Here is an 18,568-nt window from a genome sequence, read left to right on the forward strand (position 1 = left end):
AGAAAGGTAGATTGGGGCGAGAAATTTCCTGTTAATTAATTATTTCTCAAAAAAGCTCTACTTGATTTAAAAAAAGCGATTTGATGGAAATCCCTTCAAAAATTTTTACTATTTGAATTTTTCGTCAATGGGAGCATATCAAAGCGAAAAAAAGAAGGAGTACGCAATTTTTTATTCCCATACGTGTCCCAATAATCAGCAAAGTTAAAGTATCCGGCTGAGAATCGTTTTCCTGGGGAGGATCGGGACACTTATCTGAGGACATGAGAAAGTACGCTCTGGGGCTTAACTTTCATTTCTCTGGGGAAGGACTGTTCTCTCTGGGCCCGTATCAGTATTTTCTGGGGAAAAGGGTCTGCACTCTTGGGACTAAACTTTCGTATTCTCTGGGGAAAGGGTCTGCACCTCTGGAGCTAAACTTTCAGTATTTTTTGGCAAAGGATCTTACCCTGGTGCTAAAAATTTCAGTGTTTCTGGCGAAAGGATCTGCCTCTTGGACAAAAATTCATTTTCTTGGCAAAGGGTCTTCACCTCGGTGCTAAAATTCAGTGTTCCGGCGAAGGATCGCTCTCCTGGATGAAAACTATTCTCAGGCGAAAGGGCTGCATCCCGCGCTAAACTTTTAGTATTCTCTGGGGAAGGATCTGCACTCTCTGTGCTAATCTTTTAGTATTCTCTGGCGAAAAATCAAATTCTCTGGGGAAGGAACCCTCCTAGCGCTAAATTCAGTATTTTTCCGGCGAAGGACTGCACCTCTAGGAAACTTTCGATTTCGACAAGGTCGATCACATGAAATTTATAAGCGGGGCGCCAACTTGAACGCTGGGGACCGACGCCCCTCTTTGGAGGCCCAAGTGAAATTTTTGGGTTTTCGTTCCAAATCCATAAAGATTACCTGAATTCAGTTATTAAATAAGGGTCATGTTTTCCCAAAAACAACATTTTTGTCGAGTAATGGGCAGACGCTAGCTAATGTCAACGAACCCCAAATTTTTAAAAAAGATGTAACAATTCAGGAGTGTACATTTTGTGCATTCATCCAAAGGCGTCCTCCCCCGGGTGTACGAAAGTTTTTTCCCGCACCAGGTGAACATACCGAAAGTTTGCCCCGATAAATCTCGGGAATAAATTAATCGGAACCCGAATTAAAAACACTAGGATTGGGGTTATTTAATGCATTTTACTTCACTATAAAACAACACAAAACTTCTGAGAATTTTGGTGGATAAAAGTTTCATGTCTACCTTGCATAACTTTTAAGGGATTATACAAATCGTCCCTTTTGTGACCATTTCTCGTGAATCGCTGGGAATTTTACCTCAAACAGTCTAACATCTTACTTACTTATGAGCGTTTTTGAAACCTGTCCCAGGTCGGGTCATAACCCACGCATCAAATAACTGTGGAAACAGTTGGCCAAGTTTTCCCTTTTAATCTCTGATAATGTCAAAGTAAACCACGTGTGTTCCAATGGTCCCGCTTGACGAATATTTTTTCAAGATTGAAAGGTCAAGGTCGGGTGAGCGATTAAGTTCCATCATGACACTCTTTGAAATAATATTGTCCATTTGTCACAAAATATCTTGTTTTTGCAAATCATGAGATTTTTATTAATACCGTTTTTCGTTGGATGTGTACAAATCCGACGCATTTTGGTACTACAATTCTGTAAACTACCAAATTTCGTTGAGTCTAACGCGTTTTGGTAGTGACTACCAAAACTCGGCCGAATTTTGGTAGTGACTACCAAAACGCGTTGCTACCAATTTAAGGTGCAACAGTGCTATATAAATGTGGTATAATAATAATAATAATAATTATATTTGCAAAATTGAAGCATACTGGTCCGCTTTCTTCGGTAACCTTTTAGTACACGTCACTTGTGTAGAATTAGAAAGCATATTTATCTTTGTATAGGGTATATCCAAATAATGTAGACACAATTTTTTCATTAACAGTGATATCATTCAATTTGCAATAGGAGCGAAAATATGTGCAGTCCGATACAGTTCTCGAACCTGCGACCTTCTGCTTGCAAGTCAGATGCTCTATCGACTGAGGTAATGAGACAATCGATATCATAGACTAATTATATATATTATATACGCACTGCTATATTATATACACACTGCTACATTCCTCCCTCCTTTTTCAAAGACAAACCAAGATTCTTTTGAGTTGCCCAGCCATTGCTTAAACCTAGCTTTAGGATTCCAAGGCTAGTTACAACACTTATGCCACCATCGCAATAGGAGCGGAAAATGTGCAGCCCGATACAGGATTCGAACCTGCGACCTTCTGCTTGCAAGTCAGATGCTCTACCAACGGAGCTAATCAGACAATCGATATCATAGACTAATTACATATATTATATACACACTGCTACATATTGATGTCTTCCCCGTGCACTGTCTCATAGTTAATAACGCATTTGACAACAACGCCTTATTCAAACACTATATAATATTCTATTAGACTATTAGCTACAATACCTCTAATTACATAGTCGGGTGCTGGTATTGATTTTTTTACATACATGTACAAAAAAAAAAAAATAAATAAATAAAAAAAAATAATAAATGAAACTAAACGTATACATGAAACTTCCTTCAAATCAGATGATTTTCAAACCATCTTGATAAAGTCTGTCACATACTGAGCAAGGATGTTTTTCAGCATTTTAGGTTACCACTCGTGTGGAATTACATACATTGTACAGTGTGACCGTGTATTGATTCACCAAGCATCATATCTACCACTCCAATTAATCAGCAAGGTTATTGATACCACGTGATCGCATCTAATTTTGAACCTATCACCGATTTTAACCCGACACATATAGGATACTAGATAAAAATAGTTATCAGTTTAGGCTACAGACTTGCGTAAATACAAAATCTCCAAATATTTTATATACCGGCATGAACTTACTCGTTGAATAGTTTCTTTAGCAGTTGAAATTGAAAGACGTCTTCTTTCAGCAATCTGTATTACATGGATATTCCACAATCTGTATTACCCGGATATTCCACAATCTGTATCACATGGATATTCCACAATCTGTATTACACGGATATTCCACAATCTGTATTACACGGATATTCCACAATCTGTATTACAGGGATATTCCACAATCTGTATTCGCAATCACTGGTCTTTAATTGACTTGATATTATATATCATGGGCGGAATCGGGAATTTTCATATTTTAGGCGCAGTGCTTTTAGGGGTTCCCGTGACATACCATCTCAGGAAACGTTAAGCATGTTTACAATAACTGGTGTAATCTCACGTATCTTTGACATAGTCTGAAGAAATAGTATTGACACAATGACATGCCTTAAATTTGTAAAAAAAAAAAAGAATCATAAAAGCATTCTGAACAAGTTGAAAACACTGATCCGACTACCGCCTGGTCCCACAACAATTATTGTAAATACTATTCATGAAAAGTTAAGTGAGCACAGCAAGCCTAACATTTCGATTAAAATGACTATTTAGGCTACAAAAAATATAATTATGGTCAAGGGTTATAGGGCTGGGTACGCCGGATGTGCACGTTCACCTTTGGTCGTTTCTTGTGAGAAAAATATCTACAGATTTTATTTCTACAATCTGTAATACATCAGTATGCCTAATTCATTTGTCTGTTTCGAATGTTATGATTCTATAGATGTGATGACGGAGTACACATGATTTCCTTTTGATGTAAAATGTAAAAGATCCGCACAACACAAACCCTGTGATTGATTTATTGTATCGACCACTTCGGTTTAGCTCAGAACGACACGAAAATCTACCGGCCATGTATAGAAATATAGGAGGTCATGACACGACATCCTTTTATCCGATACAAATGCTAGAATCTGGATGGAAGCAAAACAAAATACCATAATGGCGCCAATCCATACAGCTTGATTTGGTTTAAGGTTACAATAGAATACAAACATAATTTGCTATTGTCGTAAATAGGCTAATCCATACTGCTTGCTGTGGTTTAAGGTTACAATAGAATACATCCATAATTTGCTATTGTCGTAAATAGGCTAATCCATACTGCTTGCTGTGGTTTAAGGTTACAATAGAATACAAACATAATTTGCTATTGTCGTAAATAGGCTAATCCATATTACTTGCTGTGGTTAAAGGTTACAATAGAATACAAACATAATTTGCTATTGTCGTAAATAGGCTAATCCATACTGCTTGCTGTGGTTTAAGGTTACAATAGAATACAAACATAATTTGCTATTGTCGTAAATAGGCTAATCCATACTGCTTGCTGTGGTTTAAGGTTACAATAGAATACAAACATAATTTGCTATTGTCGTAAATAGGCTAATCCATACTGCTTGCTGTGGTTTAAGGTTACAATAGAATACATACATAATTTGCTATTGTCGTAAATAGGCTAATCCATACTGCTTGCTGTGGTTTAAGGTTACAATAGAATACATACATAATTTGCTGTTGTCGTAAATAGGCTAATCCATACTGCTTGCTGTGGTTTAAGGTTACAATTGAATACAAACATAATTTGATATTGTCGTAAATAGGCTAATCCATACTGCTTGCTGTGGTTTTAGGTTGCAATAGAATACATACATAATTTGATATTGTCGTAAATAGGCTAATCCATACTGCTTGCTGTGGTTTAAGGTTACAATAGAATACAAACATAATTTGCTATTGTCGTAAATAGGCTAATCCATACTACTTGCTGTGGTTTAAGGTTACAATAGAATACAAACATAATTTGCTATTGTCGTAAATAGGCTAATCCATACTGCTTGCTGTGGTTTAAGGTTACAATAGAATACAAACATAATTTGCTATTGTCGTAAATAGGCTAATCCATACTGCTTGCTGTGGTTTAAGGTACAATAGAATACAAACATAATTTGCTATTGTCGTAAATAGGCTAATCCATACTGCTTGCTGTGGTTTAAGGTTACAATAGAATACAAACATAATTTGCTATTGTCGTAAATAGGCTAATCCATACTGCTTGCTGTGGTTTAAGGTTACAATAGAATACATACATAATTTGCTATTGTCGTAAATAGGCTAATCCATACTGCTTGCTGTGGTTTAAGGTTACAATAGAATACATACATAATTTGCTGTTGTCGTAAATAGGCTAATCCATACTGCTTGCTGTGGTTTAAGGTTACAATAGAATACAAACATAATTTGCTGTTGTCGTAAATAGGCTAATCCATACTGCTTGCTGTGGTTTAAGGTTACAATTGAATACAAACATAATTTGATATTGTCGTAAATAGGCTAATCCATACTGCTTGCTGTGGTTTTAGGTTGCAATAGAATACATACATAATTTGATATTGTCGTAAATAGGCTAATCCATACTGCTTGCTGTGGTTTAAGGTTACAATAGAATACATACATAATTTGCTATTGTCGTAAATAGGCTAATCCATACTGCTTGCTGTGGTTTTAGGTTACAATAGAATACATACATAATTTGCTATTGTCGTAAATAGGCTAATCCATACTGCTTGCTGTGGTTTAAGGTTACAATTGAATACATACATAATTTGCTATTGTCGTAAATAGGCTAATCCATACTGCTTGCTGTGGTTTAAGGTTACAATAGAATACATACATGATTTGCTATTGTCGTAAATAGGCTAATCCATACTGCTTGCTGTGGTTTAAGGTTACAATAGAATACAAACATAATTTGATATTGTCGTAAATAGGCTAATCCATACTGCTTGCTGTGGTTTAAGGTTACAATAGAATACATACATAATTTGCTGTTGTCGTAAATAGGCTAATCCATACTGCTTGCTGTGGTTTAAGGTTACAATAGAATACATACATAATTTGATATTGTCGTAAATAGGCTAATCCATACTGCTTGCTGTGGTTTAAGGTTACAATTGAATACATACATAATTTGCTGTTGTCGTAAATAGGCTAATCCATACAGCTTGATTTGGTTTAAGGTACAATGAATACAAATATTTGTTTGTCGTAATAGGCTAATCCATACTATGCTTGGTTTGCTAGGTGCAAAGAATACAAACATAATTTGCTATTGTCGTAAATAGGCTAATCCATACTGCTTGCTGTGGTTTTAGGTTGCAATAGAATACAAACATAATTTGATATTGTCGTAAATAGGCTAATCCATATACTAGCCGTGGTTTTACGTTGCACTGGATTACATACATTATTTCTTGTTGTCGTAAAGGTGCTAACAACACAACTTGCTGTTTAACGTTGCAATAGAGTGCATACATGATTCCTTATCGTCGTAAAGGCGCTAATCCACACAACTTGCTGTTTAACGTTGCAATAGAGTGCATACATGATTCCTTATCGTATCCACACAGAAGCGGTTGTGTTAATGTTGCAATAAAGCATCAAGTATCGCTTGCTAGTCATAGTCAAAACTATTACCAGGGTCCAAGTGTTTAACCTAAATGACCGGCATGCCATTCAGAACTCGATTACTTAGTCTCTAAGATCTCTACCAGTTTATACAATGACTGTATTTGAACTTAAAAGAAGTTTTATAGAACTTAGTATTGTTTGGTCTAAGATGCTCTCACCAATAAGCATGCTGAGGTTCTATCTAAAAGAAAGTTCTTATAGCATTTCGTATTACCGTGTATAGGTCGTATAGGCGCAAACCAATAGAGCATGCTGAGGTTCTACCTTAAATAAAGTTCTTATAGCATTTCGTATTACCGTGTATAGGTCGTATAGGCGCAAACCAATAGAGGATGCTAAGTTTCTACCTTAAATAAAGTTCTTATAGCCTTTCTTATTACCGTGTATTGGTCGTATAGGCGCAAACCAATAGAGCATGCTGAGGTTCTACCTTAAATAAAGTTCTTATAGCATTACGTATTACCGTGTATAGGTCGTATAGGCGCAAACCAACAGAGCGTGCTAAGGTTCTACCTTAAATAAAGTTCTTATAGCATTACGTATTACCGTGTATAGGTCGTATAGGCGCAAACCAACAGAGCGTGCTAAGTTTCTACCTTAAATAAAGTTCATATAGCATTTCGTATTACCGTGTATAGGTCGTATAGGCGCAAACCAATAGAGCGTGCTAAGTTTCTACCTTAAATAAAGTTCTTATAGCATTTCGTATTACCGTGTATAGGTCGTATAGGCGCAAACCAATAGAGCATGCTGAGGTTCTATCTAAAATAAAGTTCTTATAGCATTTCGTATTACCGTGTATAGGTCGTATAGGCGCAAACCGATAGAGATGCTGATGTTCTACCTTAAATAAAGTTCTTATAGCATTTCGTATTACCGTGTATAGGTCGTATAGGCGCAAACCGATAGAGGATGCTAAGGTTCTACCTTAAATAAAGTTCTTATAGCCTTTCTTATTACCGTGTATAGGTCGTATAGGCGCAAACCAATAGAGCGTGCTAAGTTTCTACCTTAAATAAAGTTCTTATAGCATTTCGTATTACCGTGTATAGGTCGTATAGGCGCAAACCAATAGAGCGTGCTAAGTTTCTACCTTAAATAAAGTTCTTATAGCATTTCGTATTACCGTGTATAGGTCGTATAGGCGCAAACCAATAGAGCATGCTGAGGTTCTACCTTAAATAAAGTTCTTATAGCCTTTCTTATTACCGTGTATAGGTCGTATAGGCGCAAACCAATAGAGCATGCTACGGGTTTACATTTCAGTTGAGCGCATATAAGATTTCTTATTATTATAAGATAGACAGATAGATAGTTTTATATAGCATCAGAAATAGCATACAAATATATAACATAATAACACAGTATTAAAACGAGAGAACGTAAAAAGATTGTGCATAAAATTTCAATGTTGAACATCTAAATTGAACAAAAGTAATAATATAATACAGTTTATAATGATCACAGAAAATATACAGAATTTCATCGACTCTGAAATATGCTCTTAGATAATCATATTTAGTCTTTAAATTCATGCTAAAATTACTTGATAAAAAAATCCAAGATGACAAAGATCCTGACTTGGAGTAGTATGCTGATGCTGGGAAAGCCCAGAAAAGTCCGAAGACTTATTTCCACTGGGGTTCCGGTTTAATTGAAAGAAAAAAAAACACTATCTATGAAAAACATGTATCAGGTAAAAAATGTTTATCAATAGAAATATATCTAAATCTATTTTAAAATAAAACTATGTTCATTTTAAAAAATTGTTTCTCTTCTTAAGACGTATCATATATTCAAAAGGCAAGATTATAGTAAATAGACGTAAGGATTAAAATTGTGAACATAGATACTGAAGATTTAGTACTTTTCCAGGTAAAACTTTTTTATTTCTCGATTGAACTTTTTATGGTTTTTATTGACTGCATGCTCTCTTTAACCCATAGAGCATGCTATGTTACTACGTTAAAGTGAGCACATACAAATGTATTTTAAGATATTATGATGCAGTTGAGCACATACAGGATTCATATTGTCGTAAAGTTGATCTTCAACAGCGCATGCTTCATAAGAGAAGTACACGATATGTTTCATTGTAACTCTTTTCGTAATACTTATTTCATTTGTAGAAATGTTATATCTTGTTATGCTAATTTAAGACAAAATACTGTTTAAACATACAGGATTCTTATTGTCGTAAAGGTGATCGCCCATGGAGCATGACATAGTACTACGTTACAGAAGAGCACATACAAGAATCTTGTTGTCGTAAAGGTGATCGCCAATAGAGCATAAGATGGTACTACGTTACAGAAGAGCACATGCAATATTCTTGTTTTCGTAAAGGTGATCGCCAATAGAGCATGATATGGTACTACGTTACAGAAGAGCACATACAATATTCTTGTTTTCGTAAAGGTGATCGCCAATAGAGCATGATATGGTACTACGTTACAGAAGAGCACATACAAGATTCTTGTTGTCGTAAAGGTGATCGCCAATAGAGCATGATATGGTACTACGTTACAGAAGAGCACATACAAGATTCTTGTTGTCGTAAAGGTGATCGCCCATAGATCATGATATGGTACTACCTTACAGTAGAGCACATACAAGATTCTTGTTGTCGTAAAGGTGATCGCCAATAGAGCATGATATGGTACTACGTTACAGTAGAGCACATACAAGTTTCTTGTTGTCGTAAAGGCGATCGCCAATAGAGCATGATATGGTACTACGTTACAGAAGAGCACATACAAGATTCTTGTTGTCGTAAAGGTGATCGCCCATAGATCATGATATGGTACTACGTTACAGTAGAACACATACAAGATTTTTGTTGTCGTAAAGGTGATCGCCAATAGAGCGTGATATGGTACTACGTTAAAGAAGAGCACATACAAGATTCTTGTTGTCGTAAAGGTGATCGCCAATAGAGCATGGTATGGTACTACGTTACAGTAGAGCACATACAAGATTCTTGTTGTCGTAAAGGTGATCGCCCATAGATCATGATATGGTACTACGTTACAGTAGAGAACATACAAGATTCTTTTGTCGTAAAGGAGATCGCCAATAGAGCATGATATGGTACTACGTTACAGTAGAGCACATACAAAATTCTTTTTGTCGTAAAGATGATCGCCCATAGATCATGATATGGTACTACGTTACAGTAGAGCACATACAACATTCTTGTTGTTGTACAGATGTTCGCCTACACAACGTGCTATGGTTATAACTTACAGAAGAGCACATACAAGATTCTTGTGGTCATACAGATGTTCGCCTACACATGTCGCCTGCTGTGGTTATAACTTACAGAAGAGCATATACAAGATTCTTGTTGTCGTAAAGGTGACCGCCAATAGAATATTGTATGGTACTACGTTACAGTAGAGCACATACAAGATTCTTGTTGTCGTCAAGGTGATCCCCCATAGATCATGATATGGTACTACGTTACAGTAGAGAACATACAAGATTCTTTTTGCGTAAAGGTGATCGCCATAGAGCATGATATGGTACTACGTTACAGTAGAGAACATACAAGATTCTTGTTGTCGTAAAGGTGATCGCCAATAGAACATTGTATGGTACTACGTTACAGTAGAGCACATACAAGATTCTTGTTGTCGTAAAGGTGATCGCCCATAGATCATGATATGGTACTACGTTACAGTAGAGAACATACAAGATTCTTGTTGTCGTAAAGGTGATCGCCAATAGAGCATGATATGGTACTACGTTACAGTAGATCACATACAAGATTCTTGTTGTGGTAAAGGTGATCATCCCTACTGCGTGCTATGGTCCTACCATACAATAGATCACATACAAGATTCTTGTTGTTGTAAAGGTGATCACCCATATAGCGTGCTATGGCCCTACCATACAATAGAGCATATACAAGGTTCTTGTTGTCGTAAAAGTGATCGCCCATAGATCATGATATGGTACTACGTTACAGTAGAGAACATACAAGATTCTTTTGTCGTAAAGGTGATCGCCAATAGAGCATGATATGGTACTACGTTACAGTAGAGCACATACAAAATTCTTGTTGTCGTAAAAGTGATCGCCCATAGATCATGATATGGTACTACGTTACAGTAGAGCACATACAATATTCTTGTTGTTGTACAGATGTTCGCCTACACAACGTGCTATGGTTATAACTTATAACTTACAGAAGAGCACATACAAGATTTTTGTGGTCATACAGATGTTCGCCTACACATGTCGCCTGCTGTGGTTATAACTTACAGAAGAGCACATACATGATTCTTGTTGTCGTAAAGATGATCGCCAATAGAACATTGTATGGTACTACGTTACAGTAGAGAACATACAAGATTCTTGTTGTCGTAAAGGTGATCGCCAATAGAACATTGTATGGTACTACGTTACAGTAGAGCACATACAAGATTCTTGTTGTCGTAAAGGTGATCGCCAATAGATCATGATATGGTACTACGTTACAGTAGAGAACATACAAGATTCTTTTTGTCGTAAAGGTGATCGCCAATAGAGCATGATATGGTACTACGTTACAGTAGAGAACATACAAGATTCTTGTTGTCGTAAAGGTGATCGCCAATAGAACATTGTATGGTACTACGTTACAGTAGAGCACATACAAGATTCTTGTTGTCGTAAAGGTGATCGCCCATAGATCATGATATGGTACTACGTTACAGTAGAGAACATACAAGATTCTTGTTGTCGTAAAGGTGATCGCCAATAGAGCATGATATGGTACTACGTTACAGTAGAGCACATACAAGATTCTTGTTGTGGTAAAGGTGATCGCCCATAGAGCATGATATGGTACTACGTTACAGTAGAGCACATACAAGATTCTTGTTGTGGCAAAGGTGATCGCCAATAGAGCATGATATGGTACTACGTTACAGTAGAGCACATACAAGATTCTTGTTGAGGTAAAGGTGATCACCCATATAGCGTGCTATGGCCCTATCATACAATAGAGCACATGCAAGATTCTTGTTGTTGTAAAGGTGATCACCCATACAGCGTACTATGGCCCTACCATACAATAGAGCACATACAAGATTCTTGTTGTTGTAAAGGTGATCACCCATACAGCGTGCTATGGTCCTACCATACAATAGAGCACATACAAGATCTTGTTGTTGTAAAGGTGATCGCCCATACAGCGTGCTATGGCCCTACCATACAATAGATCACATACAAGATGCTTGTTGTTGTAAAGGTGATCACCCATACAGCGTGCTATGGTCCTACCATGCAATAGAGCACATACAAGATTCTTGTTGTCGTAAAGGTGATCACCCATACTGCGTGCTATGGTCCTACCATACAATAGAGCACATACAAGATCTTGTTGTTGTAAAGGTGATCGCCCATACAGCGTGCTATGGCCCTACCATACAATAGAGCACATACAAGATTCTTGTTGTTGTAAAGGTGATCACCCATACAGCGTGCTATGGTCCTACCATACAATAGAGCACATACAAGATTCTTGTTGTCGTAAAGGTGATCACCCATACTGCGTGCTATGGTCCTACCATACAATAGAGCACATACAAGATCTTGTTGTTGTAAAGGTGATCGCCCATACAGCGTGCTATGGCCCTACCATACAATAGAGCACATACAAGATTCTTGTTGTTGTAAAGGTGATCACCCATACTGCGTGCTATGGTCCCTACCATACAATAGAGCACATACAAGATCTTGTTGTTGTAAAGGTGATCCCCCATACAGCGTGCTAGGGCCCCTACCATACAATAGAGCACATACAAGATTCTTGTTGTTGTAAAGGTGATCACCCATACTGCGTGCTATGGTCCTACCATACAATAGAGCACATACAAGATTCTTGTTGTTGTAAAGGTGATCACCCATACAGCGTGCTATGGTCCTACCATACAATAGAGCACATACAAGATTCTTGTTGTTGTAAAGGTGATCACCCATACTGCGTGCTATGGTCCTACCATACAATAGAGCACATACAAGATCTTGTTGTTGTAAAGGTGATCACCCATACTGTGTGCTATGGTCCTACCATACAATAGAGCACATACAAGATCTTGTTGTTGTAAAGGTGATCGCCCATACAGCGTGCTATGGCCCTACCATACAATAGAGCACATACAGGATTCTTGTTGTTGTACAGATGTTCGCCTACACAACGTGCTATGGTTATAACTTATAACTTACAGAAGAGCACATACAAGATTTTTGTGGTCATACAGATGTTCGCCTACACATGTCGCCTGCTGTGGTTATAACTTACAGTAGAGCACATACAGGATTTTTGTTATCGTAAAGGTGATCACCCAAACAAGGCGCTATGGCCCTACTGTACATTAGAACACATACAGGATTCTTTATGTCGTAAAGGTGAACGCATAGCTAGACAGTGTACTATGTCCCTACCATACAGTAGAGCACATACGAGATTCTTATTGTCTTAAAGGAGATCGCATACACATTGTGCTATGGCTCTTCGACATGAAAGAGCACATCTTGTTGTCATAGAGGTGATCGCCTTCACAGCATAATATGACTCTGCCTCATAGTAGAATACACACAGGATTCTTGTTGTCGTAAAGGTGATCGCCTACACAGCGTGATATGGCCCTACTGTACAGTAGAACACATACAGGATTCTTGTTGTCGTAAAGGCGAACGCCTACACAGCGTACTATGTCCCTATAAGATACAATAGAACACATGCAGGGTTCTTGTTGTGGTAACCGCGCTCGCTTATATGACATGCTTTAGTTCATCGTTTCAGCAGAGCAAATACAAGATTTTTTTGTTTACTTAAAGACACCCTTTATTATTTTTTGTTACATTTATAGATCATATGGCGACTTTCCAGCTTTGATGGTGGAGGAAGACCCGAGGTGCCCCTCCGTGTATTACTTTCATCTTAGGCGGACACCTTGGTAGAACCACCGGCCTTCAGTAAGCCAGCTGGATAGCTTCCTCACATGAAAAATTCAATTCCCCGATTTAGGATCGAACCCATATCGATGAGGGTATAGTGATTTGAAATCTGATACCTTAACCACTCGGTAACGGAGGCCCCTACCCTAACTCATAGAGCATACAATGGCTCTACATTGCAATAGATTACATTGGACAACTTATTGTCAAAAGGCGCTCGACTATATAACATACTATAAGTTACGATAGATAAAAACGATAAAAACTCTAAACAAATAAAACAGAGGTCACAAATATATGGTAATATATCTAATTGATTATTTCATAAGTAAATATATATAATCCATGTTCTCATTTGTACATATTTTCGCTAACTGTACAGCTACTTTTTGCTCATGAACTCTGATCATAGCTGTTGTATAGCAGAACATGACCAGTGGTCGGGTGGATCGGTTATGGATTGTGCTGGCATCTTTAATGATGGGCGTATGGACCTGCATGTGAACTCTTACCGGTCTGCGTTTAAGGGACGAACTACTCGGACCATATGTTGTCCCTTACGCTTGCGCAGTAGGTCAGAATTTCATCCTTTTTGGTTCTACGTTACAATAAAAGACATAAGATTTCTCACTGGCGTAAACACGCTCGCTATGTAGAGCCAAAGAGTTATAGAAAGAAATCTATTTTATACTTCTTTGGTAGAGCACGCTTAGTTTTACAATAAAATGAAGTAAATGGGACTGGGACTTCTTACAGGCGTTAAAGTGCTCGCCCTGAGGGCATGCTGTGGTTCTAAGTTCACATACACATGTCGTATATATGTGATACCTTTTGTTATTCTAACCTATAGAACGTGTTGTAATTTTTTGTTATATAAATAAGAGGGGCGCTTTATATCATATGGCGTAAAGAAATACTCGTCTTGATTGTAGAAATACAAACATAGAAAAAACTGTTGTACGAACATCAATTAATGCGAAACTGTGTCCTACATATATATGATAATTATAATTGTTTTAATCCGGCATTTTCCCAAAGTTTCATTTGATTTACAAGTTGTAATTTTGTCTTATGCTGTTTTTATTTTATTTTCAAGCAGCTGACAAGTCCTATTGTAAGTAGCTGCATATATATGATAATATGTCAGTCATGTGCGTCGTCACGTGATATATGATAAGATAAATATTGACATATAAATAAGCTACCCGCCCCGCAGTGAGTATATTATACTTACAATATATGTGTGGATTACATGCGATAAGTGCCTTGACATTTCATTAACTATCATATAATAAGATTTGAACAAGCGCATGTCTTACAAGAATAAGACTATGATAATTTACAACAACATACTAAATGTGTTTGTTTAATCAGTTTTTTTTGGACAGTAACATAAACCTGTCTCCGAATTGAGGCTAAATGATTTAATAATGCCGAAATAATGAATACTGTTGAAACAGAAACATTGTTGTGTTTAATTAACCGCGCGTGTATCTTCAAAAAATGTGATTTTGTGTATTTTTTTCATTTGAACACCTGTCCACTTTTTGCCAAAATATATTTTTACAACTCTTGCACTATGATTATTGCTCGATCTATCCATACGAGGGTATGTCTTTTGTTCAAACATTTACTAACAATCAGTCTTTTGTTCAAACATTTATTAACAATTATTAACACTATATAATAGAAATTCCAGCGCATTTCATAAAAAAAATAGAAGCGTTTTAGAACAATAGAGGCCTGTATTCGTATTGCAGTTTTATGCTAGATTAGCTTTAGTCCAGGTTATTTTCGTATCGTAACATCTGCAGAATCAGTCTGGATATGCTGGTATCGTTGCGCTTCTGGGCTCAGGCACCAACCAATCTGTCGGGATTTTTCGGATATGGTAACAAGAAATAACACGCGTTACCCAGAATAGGGCCTCATAAAGAGTTCTAACGGGAGACAACCAATATACTAGATTAAAACACTTCATGCGAAGAGAAAACACAAATCCGCCCAACTTATTAGCGGCAGATGAAAATGTATGGTAAGAAAGAACTTGAAATTTAATGGTGCACAATTGACCGGACTCTGTAACCGTTTTCCGTCCTTTGATAGCATTATACGACCTCTTTATAAACCTTATCGTCTCGTCATTCATTTTTGACGTCTTCCTTCTTTCAATCAGAGTTCCGTGGTAAATATCAGACTATAAACATATCAGAATCGACAAACACTGGACAAAAACTGAACTTTTCGAGGTCATTTTACTAGTATAATAATCTACGAATAAAACTGCAAGAAAATTGTATAAAATCATATGCCAGAATAGGGCGAAAGTTGGTAAAATGACAGAAGACAGAAGACACGGGTTTGAACATGAGAAGTCTTGTGTGTAACATGTTCTAATTTGAGTTCGGAGCAATAAATGCTGGATAGATAAGATATTGCCGACAGTCAGTAAAAACTCTTTTTGCACATTCATACTAATGATAGCATTAAAATGCGAGATGATTTGGAGATTTGAATATCGATCTTTGATCATGAAGATTGAAAATTGCACGTTGTACATTTCATAATAAATCTTTTTTAGCAGTCAGTCAGAAAAATCTTGCAGACTTTTCTGTGAAGTCGCAAATTATCGAGAAGTCTAAAGAGATCATTTATAGATTTGACAAGTCGAGGACCTCGACTTATGGATTACGTTGTAGGAGGGTGAACTAGTTCCGGCACTTTCTCTCTAAGCATGGTTAATTTCTGTCCAAGCAACGTTACAGTAGTACCACAGAGTTGATATTCAAAATTTTGCATTCCGCTGAAAAAAAAAAAGGAATTCACGCTCAGTCGTAATTTATTACGTTTGATAGAAGTGACAACAGTAAATAAAGATAATTCATTCTGTACGTTGCATTTGGTAAATAAATGTTAAAATGAGAAAATACACTTTCAATTTCTTAACATTCTATTTTCAGTATGACCACTTCAGTTATTTCAAAGATAACTTAACAAAGATAACTTGACTAAATTTCTTTTAGCCTCGGATGTGAAAATAAAAATACTAAAATCACTATATTATTTAAATGCGTTTGGGAAAAAAAGTATGTTACACGAATCTCTTCAACAGTATAAAGCGAAAGAGAACACATAGATCTTAAGACGACATGTTATATTTGTATACTTTGCTAAATAGTTGAGCTTGCAGTCGATTTCCTCGAGGTTTGACTGTAATGTTTGTCTCACTCCTACAGGTGGCGCTGTATCACCATCTTCACAGGAACGCAGACGACTATTTGTGACTAGAGGGCGCTCCATGGTTTGATGTTTCCCAGAAAGACCTGTTAGATTTTTGTCGGAAACAGACTGTGGCATTGACGTACTAGCTGGAATTTGATGAAGAAATTGAAACATTAAGTGTCTGAACGGCAATTGATCGTTTCCTAATTGTCTGTCTACAAACAAGCTAATCTTTTTTTTTTATTTTCAAACAAATGTTTCCAATATTTCTAAGCTGAGAAGGAAAGGGACATAATTATACCAAATACGAACAGCCTCTAGAGTTATCTCGTCAGTAGATATATTTGTCTCAGTTGTACTTTCGTGAAACTGAAACAGTAGTATACACAGTTTTAAGAATTTTTTGCCGTAACGGTTGTGTTCAAAAGCAGACGACATTACTTACTTGTATCAGTGGACATTGTTCGACTGTGCCCAGAGGTAGGTGAAGACCCGGAAGGTTTGAGCATTTGTACCTGAATACTACTAATAACTGTCAAAATCTAAATATCAACATTTCATAAACTCATTAAGCGAAAAGATTTCGATTAGAAATAAAGAAACTATGTTCCAACAGGAAACTTAACACTTCTTTATCATAATACTGTCATTAACACAATAAACAAATACCAAGCAAACACATAAATTACAAAGTTAAAACAAATATACAAAGTAGCACAATGCGACGTCGTTATGGAACAGTCGAGGTAGAACCAATTCTGGACAGTTTAAACCAGTCTGTGCGCACCCGCACTTAACCTTACGCAGTGCCCACCAACTGTCACCTTGTGCGAACTAAACCTTGATCTCACAAGCCGTAAATGTACAGTAATTAAAATCGGAAAATTATGTATTCTTCGTTTTGTAAAGCAAAGGGAACTTATAGATCTTAAAAATGTATGTTATCTATTTGTATACTTTGCTAAATGGTTAAGCCTGCAGACGATCTCCTCGGTATTAGACTGTCTCACTATTACACTGTTACAGGTGGCGCTGTATCACCATCTTTCCAGGAATGCGGACGATAACTAGAGGGCGCTCGACTTTCTGATGTTTCCATGGGTGACCTGTTAGTTCCGCCGGAAACAGACGGTCCCATTGACGTACTAGCTGAAATTTGATAGAGGAATTCAAACATTAGGTTTCAAAACGCGAACTGCTAGTCAACAAGTAGTATGGCTAGATAATTTGTTTTTGTTTGTTTTTTGAATTGAAAAATATTTTTTTAGTTTTCTACTTTCTTTTTTTTATTATGTTAGCAGAATACCATTAGATTTTGTTCTTTGTTTTGAGAAGAGAAAGGGGCGTAATTACACAAAATTTAAACTGCCCCAGGAGTTACCTCCTAGGTCTGTAATTCTGAATACAGACTAGTAAATTAGTATCGTAGAATACGAGAATAAAGATATATCTGCATGCGTAAAAGATAAAAACAATTAACGAATGTTTGACGATTATATGTTTCCTGTTGTATTCTATAAGCAGACGACATCACTTACTTGTATCGACTGACGTTGTGTTCTATAAGCAGACGACATCACTAACTTGTATCGACTGACGTTGTGTTCTATAAGCAGACGTTGTGTTCTATAAGCAGACGACGTCACTTACTTGTATCGACTGACGTTGTATTATATAAGCAGACGACATCACTTACTTGTATCGACTGACGTTATGATCTATAAGCAGACAACATCACTTACTTGTATCGACTGATGTAACGCGACTGCGCCAAGGTGTAAGGCCTGGACTTTTCCTTTCTTTGTGGTTTCGCCATTTTATATCGGAAACTGAAATCAATTCAGATTTATTAAATACCGAATGCCTTAATGTCATACAACATTTCATAAACTGCATTATAAGCTTCAGAGAAAAAAAAACCATCAGAAAGACACAATGTAACAAAAGCGCCGTCTCCAGGAATGTAACTCTATTT

At 36.8% G+C, this 18,568-nt stretch overlaps 2 protein-coding genes across 2 annotated transcripts in view; both read right to left on the reverse strand.

The window, feature by feature from the left end:
- The window catches only part of LOC128549404 (uncharacterized), a 502,205-nt gene that overhangs the window by 38,569 nt on the left and 445,068 nt on the right, over positions 1–18,568 (reverse strand). The window lies entirely within an intron of this gene.
- Positions 15,758–17,693, reverse strand: LOC128549405 (uncharacterized). Its single transcript, XM_053526052.1, has 4 exons — positions 17,551–17,693; positions 17,039–17,108; positions 16,538–16,739; positions 15,758–16,174 (listed from the first exon to the last, which is right to left on the reverse strand). The coding sequence occupies exons 2-4, from the start codon at positions 17,100–17,102 to the stop codon at positions 16,060–16,062; spliced, it is 381 nt and encodes a 126-aa protein (XP_053382027.1). The 5' UTR covers positions 17,103–17,108; positions 17,551–17,693; the 3' UTR covers positions 15,758–16,059.

This window comes from Mercenaria mercenaria, chromosome 16 (assembly GCF_021730395.1).
Source record: "Mercenaria mercenaria strain notata chromosome 16, MADL_Memer_1, whole genome shotgun sequence".
Taxonomy (NCBI): Eukaryota; Metazoa; Mollusca; class Bivalvia; order Venerida; family Veneridae; genus Mercenaria; species Mercenaria mercenaria.

Coding starts and splice junctions, on each gene's coding strand:
- LOC128549405 (XM_053526052.1), bottom strand. CDS start 17,102: ATGCTCAAACCTTCCGGGTCTTCACCTACCTCTGGGCACAGTCGAACA. Junction 16,740..17,038: donor AACAATGTCCACTGATACAA/GTAAGTAATGTC, acceptor ATCAAATTCCAG/CTAGTACGTCAATGCCACAG. Junction 16,175..16,537: donor AAGCTCAACTATTTAGCAAA/GTATACAAATAT, acceptor TTTTTTTTTCAG/CGGAATGCAAAATTTTGAAT.